This window comes from Rutilus rutilus (genome assembly GCF_951802725.1).
Source record: "Rutilus rutilus genome assembly, chromosome: 11".
In the NCBI taxonomy this organism is placed as follows: Eukaryota; Metazoa; Chordata; class Actinopteri; order Cypriniformes; family Leuciscidae; genus Rutilus; species Rutilus rutilus.
Window position 1 is genome coordinate 18992249 of NC_140216.1, and position 21082 is coordinate 19013330.

The 21082-nt window shown below is 37.5% G+C and overlaps 1 protein-coding gene across 4 annotated transcripts in view; it reads left to right on the plus strand.

The window, feature by feature from the left end:
* ube2e1 (ubiquitin-conjugating enzyme E2E 1) overlaps positions 1-21082 on the plus strand; it is a 73776-nt gene that overhangs the window by 24889 nt on the left and 27805 nt on the right. The window contains exons 1-4 of one of the 4 annotated variants that reach the window (XM_084423303.1): positions 705-852; positions 1022-1159; positions 8575-8735; positions 10019-10069. In XM_084423303.1, the coding sequence (XP_084279429.1) occupies positions 8581-8735; positions 10019-10069 (206 nt within the window). In that variant the 5' untranslated portion in view covers positions 705-852; positions 1022-1159; positions 8575-8580. Of the gene's footprint in view, positions 1-704; positions 853-1021; positions 1160-7856; positions 8428-8574; positions 8736-10018; positions 10070-21082 lie in introns of those variants that run through there. The other 3 variants (XM_084423305.1, XM_084423302.1, XM_084423304.1) reach the window with 3 other exon arrangements.

The window sequence follows — 21082 nt, forward strand, 5'->3', positions numbered from 1 at the left end:
GCCAGAACTGGAGACACTTCCTATAACACCTGATGTACTCGTTACATCATAAGAAGAATGGCACCTACGCTAATGTTAGTCTTTCTGTTTCTTCCGAGGTTTACTGAAGTCAGCCGGATCCCTGAAGAGCCAGCCTCATCAGCCCTGTGAACATCGACATGACAGCCATCGGCACTGATCCTCAACAAACTCGTCTCCATACCAGCGTGATGACTCCGACTTCCAACCATATGGAACTGGATAAATATTCTGAATGTTCTGATCCAATCTGACTTCTGACCTGTAATGCTGCCTGAATCTTAATCATACACTGTTCGTCCATTCTGTCACCTGATGGAGTTTCGATTCCTTGCCACTGTTGCCTTGGCTTTTGGCTTGCTTAGTTGGGGACATTTAATATTCAACAGTATTATTGATCTGCCTTACTTAAGGTGGACGATGACACAATTTTCTTCTAGAAACAAACTTTGTTGTATTATTTTCATGTTATCACTGTGAAGCTGCTTTGATACAATCTGTATTGTAAAAAGCGCTATATAAATAAAGGTGACTTGACATTGTGTTCCTTTGTTGCACTTTTAGTTTGTAGTCTAGTTCAGTTCCTGTTTCCTGTGATTACCTTATTGCTCCTTGATTGTTTTCACCTCTGTCTCGTTACCCTTGTTAGTGTATGTGTATTTATTTGTCAGGTTTTGTTCTTCTATGGTGTGTTTTGTTGATATGTTCAGTTCTGTGCCCTGGAATTTTTTTTGCTATTATGTTAATTGAAACTTTTACTGTGTTTGGACTCAATGCAGACATACAAAAAAATATATATACAAAAACACTGCTTCACGAAGTTACTTTGTTATGGTGAGCTTCTTTCCTTAAAACCATGCCTCACCATCACAGTAGCCTATATTTCACTTCTCTCAAAACTAATTGATTTCATAAGGTCTTGAATTGGTTTCTCACCATTAATTATTGAACACAGTGTCTTATTTTTGTTCACGTCAACTGTTGACCTGTTCTGATCTCTAAGGTGACGTTTCGCACGAGAATCTACCACTCCAACATCAACAGTCAGGGTGTGATCTGTCTGGACATCCTGAAGGACAACTAGAGCCCAGCACTCACCATCTCTAAAGTGCTGCTGTCCATCTGCTCTCTACTCACCCTGGTAAGATACACAACCATGTGAAACACTTCTAACTTGTCTAACAAGTGGTTAGAAAGAGCTGATTTGCTGGTCATGGGCTGAAGCTCTAGTTTTTGTCAGTATGTTGGAGCTCCACCTGTTTGACCTAGACTACAGAAAAGGCAGTTACAGGTGTGGGCATATATGCAGTTGCTTAATGCTCATGTATAAAACTGCGTACAATTGTTTTGTTTTTTGCTCTCATATTTGAGCTGCTGAATAAATGCTGCTTTTCTAGATTTAGCGAATACTGTAAATTCTAAGACTGAACTAAACACACTTACAGACTGTTTCCAACGACTGGAGTAGATGTTGAACACAGACTGTCTCTGACTCCGCTTGTTTGGGCATGATCAGTCGTAAGTAATGGAGTTACATTCATAATCGGCCTTGTAGTCGTTAAGTGTGTGCTCAGCTTAAATTGCATTAAGGCAGCATATGTGGTCTTGTTGCAAAAATGTATGCTTGACTTATTTAATTTTTCACCATTTGACTATTCAAGAAATATTTTTGGAGTAATTTTATTCAGTCCATTTTTCTAACAAAACAACCACAGTTGGCAAGTTTTAGGAGTTTAGTTTACATTAAGTGACGAACAAGGGATTGAATCAGCGTTTTAAACTTATTCAACGAGACATTTTTGCTGAGGTTTAAATCTGAGACATTAAGGCCTGGTTTAACAGACAAGGCTAAGATTATGACATGATTAGGCCTTAGGGCATTTAAGTAGCTTTTATAAACGTGCCTTTGAAGAACATTACTGGTGTGTATCTTGAGACAAAACAATGGCACTGATATGTTTCAAGAGGTGTCAGTACATGCTGATTTCAGTTCAGACAACTCACACGCATTTAATCTGGGACTAGTTTAAGCCTTGTCTGTGAACCATCCATTACAATTATTTCTGGTGCTCTCTCACTCATGACTCAGGTCAAGCGCAAAATTGACCACTGGTGATCTGTGAAATTCATTGCACCTCCATTTTAATGTGATTTAATAACCTTGTATCTGTCAGACATACTTTTCTTTTTTTCTTTTTTTTTTAAGAGTAGAAATGAATGCATGCAGTGGTCTTGTTTATTAGTATAAAAACCAGTTGATAGTCTTAAGTGAATTCATGTCAGTATAGCTTATGTTACTCGCCTAATATGTCTGATTGTTACAGTCTAACTGTAAACTCTTAGCAGAACTTAAGTTTAAGGTAATCAGTTCACTTTTCAACAAGGGTAATACAACATTTTAGATTTATTTTTGTGTGCTACTAAAGCATGCCAGCTTTCTCAATATTTCAAGTTAAGTGCAGTTACATACCATTTGATTGTATTGCACATGATCTTGAGGGTAAGGTATTTACTGTCATGCACCGTGACTGAAATGGATCATTTTCTATTTGCTTTATTGCAGTGGTGGTGTTGCCTCTGTCCCTTGAGTTGTTTATTTAGAAATTATTAAAATTATAAAATAAAAATTATTTTAATTATAAAATATTGTAACCTGCCTACTGTCAGTCATTGTGCTTTGTGAACTTAACCATTTATGTCCATGTAAATTTAAAGTTCGAACTCAACCATTCTTGGGTGCATTTCCCAAAAGCATCATTCGCCAGCAATGGTTGCAGGTTCCATTGAATTGTCTGTTTCATGAACCTAAAACGAATAGAATGTTCTAAATGCTAATCAAGGCTATTGTCCCATACTCAATATAATTCATGTGAGCATTAGTTTACAATGCTGTTGATTATTAGTTCAAGCCTCACAACTCAATATTCAGTAGATGTAATGATTTTTCAGAGCATGTCCAATGGGCTGATAATGAAGCAGTTAAGCATCTCATAGTGACATTACATGTTATATCAGACATCTCTGTATATAAGCTCAGTGCTCATATTCACTCCATTAAAATGAGCAAGGTCATTGAGCTGCAGGGGAAACAAGCAATCATGCATTATTTAGCATATTCTGGTCTAATTGCAAAACAGATTCACTATCATTGCTCACTGCTGGTAAATGTAAATTTGACATCTTATTTTCATACGTGTTTCAGATGCTTTCCACATCTAAGGTACAAAATACAGCCTGAGAACCTTTTAAGAAAGGGTTGTCTTTTTGTCTGCCCACTCTCTGTTGGGCACAATAGTATTCAATATATTTTGGGGAAATGTGGCATCCTGCTTCTCACACTGTGGTAAAGTAAAAATGTGAAGACACTAGAGTTTAATTTGAAGAGCTGGTTTGAACATCTGCATTCCCATTATTGCTATTAACTGCTCTTCTCTCACTGCTGTCATTTGTATGTTTGTTATTGGGAGAATGGCATGCAGCACTCTTACTTTATACAGTTGCTTGGCTATATATTAAAAAAAAAAAAAAACCCTTTCAGTGTTTCTCACACACCCATCCCCCGGTTTCCCTGCTGTTGAGCTCAGGCTTTGGGACAGAATCAGGATATCCAACCCTCCCCCATGTCGTGTGCCCTTCCCCTCCAGTCTCTGACATCTATATGAGATTCAACTCATTATCGTGGGGCAAGAGCCAATGACAGTTCTTTCCTTCACCGCATTAAATAATCCAATATGCTGGAATCATAAGGGTGTAGTTTCATTCTCATAAAGGATGCCCAAAGACAAATGACAAGAGCTTTCTCAATCTGTTTTTTTTTAGTTTTGTGCAATTTTTAGGATCTGGGGGGGCCTCTTATAAAACACATGCACGGTCGTATTTGAACCTTAATTCTATGGTTTTTATCCCATGTTAAAAGTGAGGCACAAATCAGGATTTATAAAGGCAGACACTGACATGAAAGTGTTATGAGCATGCGCATAACTTTTTGACACTTGAATACAAGTAATATTTAACAACATTATGAAAATGTAATTTAAAATTCCCAATTTTATGCACAAATGAGCAACATTTTAACTGCTTTAACTTCACTGAAATTAATTTATATGAATGTCCCTTCACACACCTCATACAGAATCTGGGCCATGTCTAACGCACGTACGTTTTCCAAGAGCACATTTGGATTTCCTTATCCACTGAGTGCCATATTACTTAAACCTAAAGAGATACTTTTTATGAATTATTACGTTTTGGAAACTGTTGTACTTTCACATTGAGGCTCATTGTATGCACGTCTTTAAAAATGCAGCGGCAGAGTTCAGAATATCAGTGTTAATGTTTTCTTCACTTTAGGAGTGTTTCTAAAGTAGGACAACATGATAGACCAGATCAGACAATAGTGTGAAGGGGGGCCAAACTGCTACGAACTCCTCTCATTATTCCTTTTCCTTACAGCTGATCCTCTGGTAGGAAGCATCGCCACATACCTGACCAACAGACTGGAACCCGACAGGATAGATAACAGGATAGTTAGGACAGTGGACCAAACACTATGCCACAGACTCTGACCACAGTTCTAAATACATTAGTGTAATGAGAATTAGTGTATTTGTATTGAGTTGTGCTTAATTGTCATTTAAAATTATGTGCCTAAAAATCGAATTTTTTCTGCAAAATGTAACTTATTTACTTGAATTTGTAGTGAAATGTGAGATGGCTGTTTTTTGCGACCTTCATTTCATGAAACAAGCTCATTTTGTTTTTCATTTGATATAATTGTTACTGCTTTTTTTTTTTTTTCTTATGAAATGCGGTTTATTGTAAAACACACATTGTGAGACTACATTGTTCATATTCTAATAAGCAAACGAATTACTAAGTGTTTGTACTGTTTGACTGTTAGTATTGGTCAGCCTGTTCACATTTGCTGCTTGTTATAACTGCTAAGATTTCTTTCAATAAATGAATGGCTTACCACATGTTTAACCAGACTAATAGTCTTGTCAGTAGTGCTCTGTGGCTTGTTAATATTTTCCATCCACCTTTCAATATGACAGGCATCAAAACCACAAACCTATTGTTATGAGTAGCTTTATGAATGTTCATGACACAACCATCATACGCATTACCACAAATGCAGTTGTTGCAAAACATCAATGGTAGTCAAACAATAGTCCATAATCTCACCATTGCTGGAAAATCACAACTCTTAATGTGCACAATATTCAGTTTTATTAAGGAACCTGTTGTTGTTCATTTGCAGATATCATATACAGACAATTTGCATCTCTCCTTTATCACCATTTCAGTTAGTTATTATAGAACAAAAATATCACATTCTACATAATTTTGCTTTTGTTGGAATAAAGTCACACCTCATTTAGTGTAGTTTTATATGTATGTTTACTCTTGCCTTGTCAAGATGAATATTCCAAATGTTACTGGAGAAAAAATAGGTTTCTTTTATTTGGCACAAGGTACAAAAATATTGACTGTTAAAAAAATTGGTGTGGTATGAATTTTGATCTGTTCAAATTATAAATATAATTTCAGTGGCAGGATTGAAGGCTCCTGGTACTGTGGTTTTGAAGAGAGAAAATATAATTACTGACAGTAACATTGACATCCTGATAGTTAGGCCCATATTTTTCCACTCACTGTCATTTCTGCCAAACTGCCTCTGAAAGTAAATAATGGAAAAAAGTAACTCTCAGAACTGAGAAATTCAGATGTATTCTCTTTGCACAGCCATTCCCAAATCTGTACAGTATATACTGTACGTTTCCCTGTCATTTGCAGGAACTATGGCGACTTTATTTGAAAACAAATTAGAAAATAGTGCAGTGTACACTTTAATACATCATTTAAAAAAGCCATTGTGAATACACATTACATTAAACATGACAACAATATAAACATGAAATATTAAGTCTATAATATACTGCACTATTTGCAGTAAGACCTAATATTCCATTGTGAACATAACCAGTGATTTAGAACATCTATAAGTGATGTATGAAGTCATTCCCTCTTTCTAGAGTCAAAACAACAATTTTAAATGGCAAGTAAAGAATCTCTTATTGACTTCAAGTGTGTATGTGGCATCGGTTGTTGAGTGTAACTCATAATGATTGTCTGCAGCAGTCAGAATATCTGCCCACATCAATAAAAGACATCAAGAAAGATTTTTCGCTGCACTCAGCCTGCACTGCATCCAGTGTGCAACACCACATCGAGAGTCTGTAAAGCAGACAGACAGGAAGTAGATCGGCTCACCTTCCCCTTTCCAAATGTGTGGAGGGTGTTTGTTTCTTCAAATATCTAAGATGGAATAATAGGGGGTTTCCTATAAAACAATGGCACATGATGTGGGTGAGATCATGCCACAGCGATCATTGCCTGGAAGAAGGAAGGAACTTGACCGCACATTTTACTCTACCAGTTACATCACAAGTGTGACCCTCAGATCTTATAACACAGTTACAAGGCCCTAAATAACCAAAAGTGGATTGCAAGTCTGTTCTGATGGTCGTCAACAGCGGCAAAAGCAAATAAAACAACATAACCATATAACATAAATAGGCTCATCATCTTTTAAAAGGGAAGTAATTCACTTCCTATATCTTTTGTAAATAAAATGAACAAATCATTGGGCCTATGCCATTATTGGTAATATGAATAGCCCACACTGTGTTTTTAATAAAACATTTTGTTTATGTTGAATGATAAACAAGTGCGGTACTGTACATGTTGAACAGTCACTTGATGTAATATACAATTTGGATCCTAAAGCAGAAACAGTTGAGAACCTCTGATGTGACCTGTTTTGGGGAAATGTTCGAAAATGCAATCCACTACAGATATCCTATTACTTCTAATAAAGTAAACTGGAAAACAGATAACTTTATTTACTTTATGGAAAAAGAAAGTTTCACAAATAAAAACTTCCTGTGTCTCTAAGATCCCATGCTTGTGTGCAACTTATACTGTAGCCTATGTGTTCATATGATTGTGATTGTGACAGGCATTTCACATAGCCTACTTGTGAAATTATTAATATGTTCTGTATAAACAACTTGACTCAAATAAACATTAGTTTAATCTCTCCAAACTGGATAGATGTTCAACTAAATGACTTTACAACGTCCTTTATACAGCATCTGTAACTTTAATATTTTTGGTTTAGTTTTTAATAGTCTTTTATCAACTTAGACTGGGAATTGATAATGCAAGAGTTTGTAATAAGATTGTGGCATACATACATTGTTTTGAGTCTGTGTGCAGACCATAGAGATAGGCTTTGCCTTTGTGTCAGTAAACTAGTTAGTCTAACTCTTTTCATGTATCTCCACGTTAAATAATTTTTATCATTATATCTTTATTATTTATTAGCTTAATTATTGTGTGGTAGTATTTATTGCACCTGAGTGTACAGTAGAAGTATTGTGTAAATTAAGTTTTATAAAGTAACAAAAGAGCAAATAAATGAGTAATAGCCTATTACCTAATAAATAAAACAACCAATGTGATCAACAGGCCTAATAATAAGTACCACACAATAAATAAGCTAATTAATAATCAATAAATATATTTATGTGTGTGTTCTCTGTGCGTTGTATTTTTTTTTAATTGTGCTATTATAGCACAATAAAAAAAAATACAACGTAGGCCTACTTTACAGAGAATACACATACTGTAAATGTAAACGTGTAAAAAATAAAAAATAAAATAAACATTAATAATAAAATATAAATGAAAATTGAATATGAATATGAAAATATGAAAAGATTATGTTAATTGCCCTTTAACTGTCCGTTGACACTCCAACTCTTCAAGGACCATTTTGTGCTGATATTATGTGTTTGAGAGTCGTCGTCGCCTCTCTCTCTCTCTGTAGCAGCACTTCCGCTCTGAGAGACACGCGCGTCCACGGACACACACCGACACAAAGAGAGGTACACAACCCTTCAAACCTTACAATATACTTCAAATTTCTATCATGTTTACGTCGGTGGTGCGTTAGGATGCCTTTATTCTCGTCTGTATTGTAAGGGTCAGAAACAAATACCCATCGATGTTAAATGAAGATTGAGCTCAGGCAGCTACGATCCTATAGTTATGACGACACAATTACTGTGTTTTTACCGTATCTATTCACCGGATTTGTGGGACGGGGTAAAGTTGGAGTTTGGTGAACTCGACATTGATGCGTGTTTGTGCTTGACTTCCTTCGGTTTAATCTCGTGTCATTGATCGCGTGTGTAGCCTACGGACTCGGTTCGATCAGATTCAGCGTTGGGACAAACGCAAACGACGGATTAACGTCTGGCCGTTTAGAGGTGGTTTTACTGTTATTCTGAGATGAAACAAGAAGTAGGCTGATCGCGCCGTGTTGTTGATCTGGAGTTAAAGGTCAAACCCGCGTCGAAACACTTGATACATGGTTACATTCATACATTGTTACACATTGTATCTTTGCGTAGATACGCTGTTCTATTCTCACAGTTTTTTTTACATAATTTTTTTTCAATGAAGTGTATGTTTGTTTCTTTCTCATAGATCGGGATGTCGGATGAGGACTCGCGAGCAAGCTCTAGTTCATCCTCCTCTTCATCCTCCTCCACCCATCAGCAGCAGGAGAAAGACACACCTGGGAAAAAGAGAGACAACAAAGCCAACATGAGCAAGACCTCTAAACTCCTCTCCACCAGCGCCAAGAGGTGAGCAGACCCCATGAGTCCCCACTCCTAGACTACATTCAGACTGTGGGCAAATGTGACCCAATCACATTCAATCAAATTTAAGTAAGCCTTAAAGATAAGTAAATATTGAATAACTACAGAGATTGTTTCAAAATCGAAATGAAAACATAAGTTGAAAAATTAAGTGTTTGGTGGTATAGTCCAAGTGACTACAGTGGCTCAACCAAAAGTTTATCAAGCGTCGAGAATACTTTTTGTGCGAAAAACAAACAAAAATAACGACTTTATTCAACTATTCGTTTTCTTCTGTTAGGGCCTCTGAGTGAGTTCACATAGTGTAACAGCGCAGCGCTTCTGGGTTGTACGTCAGAACGTAGGCTCATTATTGGCTGACGCTGGTTACAGGGTTTTTAGTCATTTTCGCGGATCTATGTGAATGGGAATCATTTTGACAATGTACGCGAAAACGCAAAGGAAAAACTTCTTTGTTTTAAACATATCGTTGTTTCGTGTCCAATACTGCTCCTAGAGGGCCACTGTCCTTTGAAGTTCAGCTTCAACCCCAATTAAACACACCTGAACCAGCTAGTCAAGGTCTTACTAGCCATTCCAGAAATATCTAGGCAGGTGTGCTGAGGCAAGTTGGAGCTCTACAGGACAGTGGCCCTCCAGGACCGAGTTTGGACACCGCTAACTTAAAATGTAGCCAATATTTTTCATTTAAAATTGCAAATTTAGACAAAAAAAACTTTAGTACTTTGCTTGACTGGATATTGCTGTCTGTCGTATAACATTTCTATCATAAAACAGTTGTCCATTAAAACAAGCATTGTGCTGGAACTCATTTTTGGCTTTGCAGCCTTTGATTTGATTAACCTCAATTATTTTGACACTGACTGGTGTTATTAGACCATCAATGTCAAAATGACATCTTTCATGTTTTATAAGCATCCTAAAAAATTAACTTGTAAAACTTTTTTGTCATCGAGTGGAGTGGTGCATAAATGTGTGCAGCAGAGCAGCATGAAAAATATTAAATATTGAGGGGGGATAATTTGGCCATATCTTATTATTGTCAAAGGTTGTTACAGGCCTGTCATCAGATGCCATTTTTATCCTTTCATCAACCATGGAACCGCACACACAGGATTGTGGGATAGCAGAGGCAGCCAATGATACAATTATGCTGACTTCAAAAGTTGACCAGATGAAGGATTTGAAGGCGCCGTCACGTCGTCTTAGGCAGGGTTTTTTTTTTTTTCTCGGACAACCGGTTTCACAGCTTTCATGTCTTCTTTCAGGATTCAGAAAGAGCTAGCTGACATCATGTTGGACCCCCCACCAAACTGCAGGTGAGGAAATGCTTTGGCTTTATTTGAAATTCTCCACTTGCATTAGTGGGTATCAATGTTTGGTTCATGCTTGATTAAAGAACCAGATGCAACAAACAGACTTCTTACAGCAAATAAAGGTGCGGCCACATAAGCAAGATTGTGTTGGCCAAAAAAGGTCCATTGTCTATTGTCAATAGAGTAGCTATGTATGAAGCACAGCTTGCACAGAAGTCACTTTTAAACAAAAAATATTTTTGTTGGTGAAGATGGCGAATTTGTGTGACCAACTTCTCAAAATCTACTCAGGGTACTTTGTCCATTAGACTCCTAATTGCATAGATTCCTATTGAAATTTCGGCAAGCAGTGGTGATGTGACCACTCTTTAACTCTGGTCTTGTTTGTAGTTGTTGCAGTGTATCCTCTAGCTCTTTAATTGTATATGTTGTTGGCATCAGTTGCCTGTCTAAATACATTCATGCAACTGATTCATAGAGGTCAAAGTGTGGTTGATGCTGTTGCAGTGTCATGTTCTATGATAACCCGTAAACCTTTCCCAGCAGTTGTTGTCTCAGGAGTGAGGGATAAGCATGATACTTAACTTTTATTTTGTTTTTTTTCTAAGAGTAGAATATCAGGAAAGTGTGTTTTATATATTTGACCCAGAGAGCTCCAGTCTACCCCCCTGAGCATGATATGCTCACCAGAACAGCAGGATCTGATGTGTTTGTGTGTCTTTGTGGGGTCAAGTTGGTAATAGATGTAAAAAATTTGTCATATTTGTGACTTTTCCAGAAAACACAGTTTAACAGAAAATGTGGTATCATTATATTATCTTTGAAATGCATGTGCTATTATAATTTCGATGTTGGGTAATGCAGGGGGATTTTAGCCTTTCATTAGTACTGGGTCACAGGCTCTCCTTTAAAAAAAAGTGTCCCCATATTTCAATACTTTTTTTGATACTATTTCACGAGTTTGTTTGACCATATAATCTTTAAGCTAATAAGGTTAAGCATATTTGGTTTGCTTTCCGCAATGGAGGGGTTCAAGGAAGCAGCTTCAGCTCGAGCTTAGATATACCCCCAGTGGGACTAATAATTAGGGATGTCCCGATACTACTTTTTGCAGAACGAGTCCGATACCGATACTTTGATTTTTGGTACTCACCGATACCGTAACCGATCCCTGAATTTTCACTGCATTTGTAATTTTTAAATGTATTAGTAGATAAACCAAAAGAATATAAATCATATTAGTTGGCTTAATTTGTTCATCAAATTCAAATGTTTGTCAAAACCAGTGAAATATCAATTATTTAATCCAATCTTGATACTACAACAAAACCTACCATCTTAATTAATGTGAATTTAAAACAAGAAAGCAGTCAGTGACAAAATAAGAACCAACAATCGAATTACAAATAGGACAAATAAATACAATAGAACAAAGAAAGGCTACAAATGAAATAAACAGTGTTTTTAGAGTTTTTCAGGTAGATCTAACAGGTACAGAAATTTGAATAAAGTAATCAAATGTGAAAAAAAGCATATTCATTACTGTATAAATTATATATAGATAGATATTTTTGTAAAGTTGAAAAGGGTAGCCTATTTAGTCAAGAGCAGTGAGTATTTCTTTGTTCTTTGTTTGATTAACATTAAAACACAGAAGCAGGTTTATCAAACTGCTGCCCCTTTAAAGGGATACTCCACTTTTTTCGGAAATATGCTCATTTTACATCTCCCCCAGAGTTAAACAGTTGAGTTTTACCGTTTTAGAATCCATTCAGCCGAACTCCGGGTCTGACGGTACCACTTTTAGCATAGCTTAGCATAGATCATTGATTCTGATGAGTCCAGTAGCATTTCTTTCAAAATGACCAAAGAGTTTTTAATATTTTTCCTATTTAAAACTTGACTCTTCTGTAGTTAAACAGTGTACTAAGATCGACGGAAAATGAAAAGTTGCGATTTTCTAAACCTATATGGCTAGGAACTACTCTCATTCCGGCGTAATAATCAAGGAACTGTGCGGCTGTACCATGGGTGCAGCAGGCGTAATGATATGACGCAGCGCCTGAAAATAGGTCTAATAGGTTAGACAAACTTAGTCCCGGTCACGTTGGAAGAAGTTACCGAGCTGGGGACTATTTTCAGGCGCAGCGTCATATCATTACGCCTGCTGCACCCATGGTACAGCCGCACAGTTCCTTGATTATTACGCCGGAATGAGAGTAGTTCCTAGGCATATAGGCTTAGAAAATCGCAACTTTTCATTTTCCGTCGATCTTAGTACACGGTTTAACTACAGAAGAGTCAAGTTTTAAATAGGAAAAATATTGAAACTCTTTGGTCATTTTGAAAGAAATGCTACTGGACTCATCAGAATCAATGATCTGTGCTAAGCTATGCTAAAAGTGGTACCGTCAGACCCGGAGTTCGGCTGAATGGATTCTAAAACGGTAAAACTCAACTGTTTAACTCTGGGGGAGTTGTAAAATGAGCTTATTTCCGAAAAAAGTGGAGTATCCCTTTAAGACCGAATGCACGGACCACACTTGAACATGGTTACGTTCATTTGAGATATAACCGACTTTGTTTACTATAGGATACTCGCCAAGACGGGCGTTTTTACATAATTTTGTGTGAATTCGTCCGTACAAGCGCAAGACGTGAAAGACAATTTAATTCAGTATTCGCGTGCTGAGACGCTGGTTTGCGGGGCGCGCGCTTCGGATGTTTGCGTTCATGGAACTTCTTGACCGGCACACGTCCTGTAATAATGTAGGAAACCACGCGTTATACTTAAATAAGGTAACAGTTCATGTTTTACTTTACTTACATATACGATTTAGTTTTCATCCAAATAACATGTGCTGAGTGAACGATCAGCAATCAAGAGCATTCAACAGAAGTGCGCTCGCTCTCTATCTCTCTCTCGTCAGTTAACGTTAATAAGCTACATGCCTCGTTTTATTTTCTTTGCCATTGACATCCGACTGAACAAACTTTCCACTGACGTCTGTTTAAAGGGATGTGCTCGACCAGCTCGCGCGTCTGTGCCGTTGCGCACTTAATCCACTGCTTGTTTTTCTCTTATCAGCTCACGCACCACAGCTATGTTACTATACACACGCACCTTGTACGAACCCTGTGAAATGAGCCCAAACCGCCGACATTATACTTTTCTATGCCTCAGTTCACTTCACCTCCACAAAGCACTCGCGGCGGCCAGTTTCGTTTTGCAAAATGTAGGCCTACGTGGTATCGGTGCGTGGTATCGGCGAATTTTTATGAGTACGAGTATATGAGGACAGTATCGGCCCGATGCCAGTATCGGTATCGGGACATCCCTACTAATAATGCTTGGATGAGTATAGTAGCAAGATGCCTAAATTATGTTGGTGGAGGGATGCAAAAACAGCTGATGCCAGAGCAAGGTGAGTGGCTGTTTATATGCTCCAGCAGTTAATTGAAAGATTAGATGTTCACTCCTCCCAAAATTACACTGTGAACTTCATACTGCAACTAATTGCAATTTATGTGAAGTCGTTCCCAATCTGCATGTAAGGTAAAGAGCTGCTTCTCTGGTGTCAAATGGTTTTAAAATCTTTGCGAGTTTTGTTTCCTACAAATGGACTGTAGATAAAGATCCACCTCATCTAGCGTTCTTTTGTGTTCTCGACCCTGTAAAGGAGTGTTTCTCAACTCCAGTCCTCGGAGCCCGCCTCCCAGAACGTTTTAGATGTCTCCCTATTCAATACACTAAGAAGTAGGGCTGGGAGAAAAAATCGTTTCACCTAACTATCGCAAATATTTTAAAATAGATTTTTAAATTCCAGAATCGATAATAATTCAAATTAAATTGCTTTATTTTTGTCCTTGCTTATAGACGAGGTTGACAGAAGTTAGCCACTTTTGTTCCAACAGAGGATGAAATGTCGTTATCTAAGAGTGTTGAGTGACGTAATGTCCCAAGTGGACGCGTGAAAGCGACGTGAGACTGAATGCACTGAAAAGCCCTCACGCTACTCATATGCTGAGAGAGAGGTAAGACAATAGAGCTGCATGATTCATCTTTAAAAGACTGTGATCTTGATTCAATCACCCACACGATCTTCCAATTTGTCTGTCTATTAAACCTTTGACAAAATCATATCGCAACATTCAAATCTGTGTTGGTGCTGCTGCAGACCCAGAGAGTTGTCATGAAACAGCCTAACAAAGTCTTTTCAGCCTTATAGTATCTTTATTTCTGTGATACAATAGTTTAAAGTTCAAATATAAACACTGATGTCTACGGTAGCGATCAAAATAGAGTAAATCATCTTTTGATAGAAACGTGGCACTTAAAATAACGCATTTATCGATTACATTGTTTCGCCACTAGGTGGCGACAAGTGGCTGTTTAATTTTTGTTATTGAATCATTTATTCAAGAGAATGTAGTACTGTGTAGAGGTCGACCGATATTGGTTTTTTGATGGCCGATGCCGATATCTTAGAGAGCAGGATGGCCGATATAAAGCCGATATTTTTATTATATACTTTATATTTATTTTAATCAATATTTTATAAATTTTAAATAAATTAGAAAACAAATTTTTTAAATAAACATGCTTATACTTTAGATGGCTACTTCTTGAATCTGCAATCCTATTACAGTATTTTTCACAAATAAAGTAATTGTTTAAAAATATATGAATATCTGAATAAAAAGGAAGTTAACACTGTAACATTGCACTCAGTAATCTGATAATATTGTGTGCACTGGTAATCATATTTTTTTAAATAAAGACAAGGTAACGCTTATATTACATACAGCACACAGTGAAAACGATATGAATATGACACAGTGGGTAACTGGATACAGCACAGCATATTTTAAAATGAAGGATTTAAAGTTTTTCGTTCGCGTCTCCTGTGAAGCTGATTGCCATCGGGGTGGCGGTGTCACCGGCTTGGGCCCTCCATCGCTGCTCGCAGCTTTATATATATATATATATATATATATATATATATATATATATATATATATATATATATATATATATATATATATATATATATATGCCAGTTGGTGGCGCTATAACTTTGACTCACAATAGTTACATCCATCTGATCGGCCTCTTACCACGAACACACTGCTGAAGTTTCATCAAGATCAGTTAACGTATGCAGAAGTTATATTACTTCGTGTTTCTCTTTTCTCGCCATTGTTTCCTCGCCACGGCCAAATCGTTCGAGATATCAAAAATCCGTCCGGAATTTATCATCCTCAATGTCTTGACTTCATGCTGACCGAGTTTGGAGGCGATTGGATGAATTCTCTAGGATGAGTACATTAAATTCCACAGCATGCGTTTTTCAAACAACCCATAATAGCCGACTTCCTGTTGGGCGGAGCTAATAACTTATGGAAGTTGTTCGGCCCGATGAGATCTATATGTGTCCTGAGTTTCATATTAATTCATGCAAGCGTGTTTGATATATGGACCAATTTTTCAGACCGTGTCCAAGGGGGCGCTGTTGAGCCCCCCTGCCACGCCCGGGTACCAGCTTCAGCCCAGCTCTGATGACCGTGGGTTCTGACCTGTGTGGAAAGTTTCAAGAGTTTGAGCACGTTAAGGGCACCAAAAGCCCCTGAAACCTTGAAAAACAAAGATTAAATGGAATAGACAAATACCCCCCCCCCCCACACACACACACACACACACAGACACACAGAGAGAGAGAGAAAATTATCCAGAAAATCCACATTCAAACCAAAATATCTGACTTCCTGTGGGTCTGAGGTTATGACTGTAAATTAGAAAGGTGTCCTGCTGATGAGAACAATACACCTACCAAGTTTTGTGATTCTAGGAAAAACTAAGCCCCCATTTTTGACTAAAGGTGGCGCTACTGAGCCATTCCACCACGCCCGTTTCTGAAACTTTGCACATGTCTACTGTATAATAAATGTGATGTGTCTGTCGAGTTTCATGCATTTTCAAGCATGTGAAGAGTCTCAAAAGCATCCGAAAAGAATATTAAAGTTTGATGCGTTGCCACGGCAACAGTATCTAAGATATCAATAATCCTTTCACAGGTCTACATCTGCCGTGTGTCTACATTATACACATAAAGTTTTAAGCAAATCGGGTAAAAATAAGAAAGTGATTTCAAAGCATTTTGAAAGTGACACACTTCCTGCAACCAGTTGGTGGCGCTATAACTTTGACTCACAAAGGTCACATCCATGTGATCGGCCTCTTACAACGAATACACTGCTGAAGTTTCAGCAAGATCAGATAATGTATGCAGAAGTTATAACACACTTCCTGTGTCCCATTATTCGCCATAAATTCATTTCCTCGCCACGGCCAAACCGTTCGAGATATCAAAAATCTGTTTGCAAGAATTCATCCTCAATGTCTTGACTTCATTCACACCGAGTTTGGCGGCGATCGGATGAATTCCCTTTCAGGGCTTGGGCCCTAAAAATAATCCTTACGAAAACAATAGGGCCTCCGCCCTTTCAGGGCTTGGGCCCTAATAATCCTTACAGAAACAATAGGGCCTTCGCCCTTTCAGGGCTTGGGCCCTAATAAGTAAAGCAGATAATAGATAATAGATATCACGACACGGAGGCGCCCGCGATTGAACTGGAGCTAGTCTCATAATAAATGAAACGAAACTCAGCACAGCCAACTTGCCTCACAGACCTGAGAAATATATCTATTATCTACAGAACGCTTGAAATCATATTTTTAAACAGAACAATTCAAAACGAAAGAAAACTATATCCGAAACGTGCATTTCTCTCTGGAGCGTTCACTACTGCGAAGATCGCGAGTCATCGTCAACTTCATCTTTGCAGCCGACACAGAAAACACTTGTTCATTAATAAACAATTAAAATGTCTCCTTGCTATATTTGACATATTCATAATCATTACTTTTGCGGTTCGTTGTGACAGCTTTTAGTTGCTTTATTGGCAGCGCCACCCTTACATGTTACATGAACGGGTCACCACTGCATCAGCACCGAAAACAGGGGAGCATTTGGTAGACCTGTTCAAGTAGAAGATGTAAATGTTTTATTTGAAAAATTTATTTTTATTTATTTTACTCCAAAGGACTGAAGTTTGAAGTCTGAACTTAAAAATAAAATGTGGCACTGGCATATAATTTATTCTCCAAGTGAAATAATTTGCCTATTTTTCAGGGGTGAATGTCTGTCTACATTTGTAAAATTATACATTTATGGTAGAATCAAATGTTGTTTTGTTTGTCTTGTGTATTGCCTTATCTACAACACATGAGTGTAATACGGTAAAGGTAGTACAGGAGAGAGACTTGGATTTCTCTTCAGTAAAATTAAAGTGTAAATATATCAGGGGGAAAATATATATCGGTATCGGCATCGGACAAAATTAGTTTGAAAATATCGGCATATCGAATATCGGCCAAAATGCAATATCGTGCATCCCTAGTTAGTACACTTGTGAGATGCAACAGATTTCAAATAGATTTTTAATAAATGGGCATAAAATCCAATAGACTGTTTGGTTGGCTTGTTGGCTGTTGCTAGATTTTTGCTTGGGTGTCTCACAAAGCCTGGCCTTTGCCTGACGACACAAGGTCTAGGCTCCATAGCTTCTGCAATTGGCCAAGAACCACCCAGTTAGTCAGGAGGCCACGTTACTGACATATTCAGTAACAAATCACAGTTTTGTTTCCTTTTACCGTGATTTTTGGGGCAGGTAAATGTTGTTACAATAACAGGCCTGCATGCTATAACAGACTGACCCCAGGTTTCCCATTGCAGTTTTTCCCTCTTTTTCCACCTCGCTTTTAAATCGCTTGCATTGCGTGTCCACTGGAGCAGAGCAGAGTGAGCATTTTCAGTTCATTCCTTGCTTGGTGCCAGTACATTATGAATGTCCATGCGGCCTTGTGCATTATACTTTTGCTTTTTGCAATTCAGGGGTGGCAGTTGCTTGAAATGGTGGGTTCATTATTATTCTTAATGTAAAAACAGAAACCAGTACAATGACAAACTCGCTTAAATAGTCGCTTTTACATTTCGCTTTAAAATGAAATCTTCCGCCATCGTCTTGTCACTCAAGAGTAGGGTTGGGTATTGGTTGGGTTTTATCCGATACCAGTACCTACTCTGTATTTTTTAAACGGTTCCGGTGCTTAAACGGTTCTTGAACCGGTACTTAAGAAAACGAAACCGCACACACTTTATCAAAAAAATAATACCTGTGTGTGTGTGTGTGTGTGTCCAAACTGGACACAATATTAACTTAAATCTTTAAAGATTTTCTGATTTCTGATTGAATGAAAAATTGCGCCGTTTAATAGGCTACTGATGTAGCCTAAAACACTTAAGTTAAGATTTTGTCTTCTCATATTATGACTTTTACTTTAAAACAGAGAAATATCTGACACTGAGCAGAAATATTTAACACACACAGTATAGCCTCTAGGGATGCTCATTTCGATTAATTTTCCCGACCGACAACAGTCGCTCGTTAATCGATTATTAACCGTTAACTGATAAGATTATAATATTGAATTGGCATTAAATACGAATAAAATTGACGCGTATCTGTGATCCTTTAAAAAAATACAATTTTTTTAATTATTTTTTTATCAAAGGGTTTATTTTAACGTGCAAACAGCAGCATACAGAACAGATCAACAACAGAACCTGGATTCAGTTAAAATTTTCACGCACCTGCAGGATTTCTGACAGTGAGAGAAAAACAGAATAAAATAATACAAATAAAAAACAAAATAGGCCTACACTAAATATATTTTTTAAACTTAAATAATTAACAAATTAAGATGACAAAAAGAAAACACTGAATACGTTTGAACAAAGCTTTCAAAAACCGGCCATTTTTTTTCCGTTAGACTAAGATTTTTTGTTAAATAAAAATAGGAGTCCTACCTCAACACCTTGTCTAATTTTTATTTAAAAAAAGCAACATATCAACGTGATGTGGTGTCAGTCTGGAGCGCAGCCTGTTGACAGTTAGACCTGCGGCAGAGAACACCCTCTCCGATGGGACGGATGTCCCGGGAATACACAGGTAACGTCTCGCTAGAGACGTGTGTGGTTGCGCGTGTCGACGCGCTCCGTGAGTTAATAAATATAAGCTATATAGTATTTTATTTTTAAACCATGCAGCAAAAAAAAAAAAAAAAAGAAGCTTAAAAAAAACGTTTTAAAACGTTTAACTGATAGTATTAATCGGTCAAAATTTTTACTTTCGGTTAACGGTTAAACGGTCAATATGAGCATCCCTAATAGCCTCATAAATATACTTGATATACTTCATACTTGATATGCAAGATTTGCAGTTGGCATTAAAATACTAGACCACCACGACACTGGCAGCTGAACTTGAACTTTTGTCAAGCGTGTCAGAGGTTTTGGGTTCTAATCCGCATTCGTACAGTTGTTGTTTTTTTGTTTTTTTACTGATAATGCTCATCAGTGGTTGTATATCAAGCAGGGACACGTTTGTGTGCATTATATTTTGTGATTTCACCGGAACGAATAGAGAGTCTCCACAACGTATTGAAGTGCAGTGCCGAGTGAAGACAGTGCGGTGTGTGCGAGCCACAAAAGAAAACACTGTATCAGCGCCACTGATCGCAGCGGCAACGAGCACTTTGATCACTTGATTTAAAAAAAAAACACATTTCAGCGCTAGATCGTCTCTTATTTAACAAATGAACGAAATGAATGCTCTGCTGGTTAACTGGAGATGTTTTATTATTGGAACATTCGTGCCGCGAGATGTTTTATAGGGGGCGGTAAAAAAAAGTCAGGCACCGAAATCAGGCACCGAAAGTTTCTTTCTTATTGGTCTGGTTACTAACGTTTACGTCGGAACCGGACGCGCGCTTCAATACGTTGTGGAGACTCTCTATTCGTTCCGGTGAAATCACAAAATATAATGCACACAAACGTGTCCCTGCTTGATATACAACCACTGATGAGCATAATCGGTTAAAAAAAATAAAATAAAAAAAACTGTACGAATGCGGATTAGAACCCAAAACCTCTGACACGCTTGATGAAAGTTCAAGTTCAGCTGCCAGTGTCGTGGTGGACATGGTAAGTCTAGTATTTTAATGCCAACTGCAAATCTTGCATATCAAGTATGAAGTATTTCAAGTATATTTATGAGGCTATACTATGTGTGTTAAATACTTCTGCTCAGTGTCAGATATTTTTCTGTTTTAAAGTAAAAGTCATATGAGAAGACAAAATGTTGATCTTAACTTAAGTGTTTTAGGCTACATCAGTATTGTGTCCAGTTTTTACACACACACACACACACACACACACACACACACACACACGTATTATTTTTTTGATAAAGTGTGTGCGGTTTCGTTTTCTTAAGTACTGTTTCAAGAACCGTTTAAGCACCGGAACGGTTTAAAAAATACAGAGTAGGTACTTGTATCGGATAAAACCCAACCAATACCCAACCCTACTCAAGAGTGAGGCGAAGTGAGGTGAAATCTAACTCCTGCTGCTGATCTGTGCTTTGACTCTTGTTCGGTTCATGCTGAATTGAGCAGTGTCTGACGAAATGATTTGTTTTACCATAAAAATCAAAACGGCAATGTTGGCAAGTGATGTTGCAGCAAGCCTAATGTGAGATGACAAACAACAAAATAAAATCACTCAGGAATCCAAAGGGTCGGCCTAGCTCAGAAAATAGCACTTTTTCTGTATCCCATGCATACATGTGAACACATTTATTTTAAATTCAGTGCCTCAAGCAAAACTCTTAAATGTTTTTTTGTTTTTTGCTGTAAACTCACTCTTTTTTTTTATTCTTTTTTTTTTTATTCAGCATTTAGGAAAACCTGTAGGTTTAGACTTTTGCCTTTGCAAAATTTTGATCAGTTTAGGGTGTCATATGAAGAAAAGAAGTACAAATAAATGGTTTGGAACGATTTGGATGACATGGGGTGGAGAGTTTTTATTTTATTTTTTATTATTTAAGAAAAGG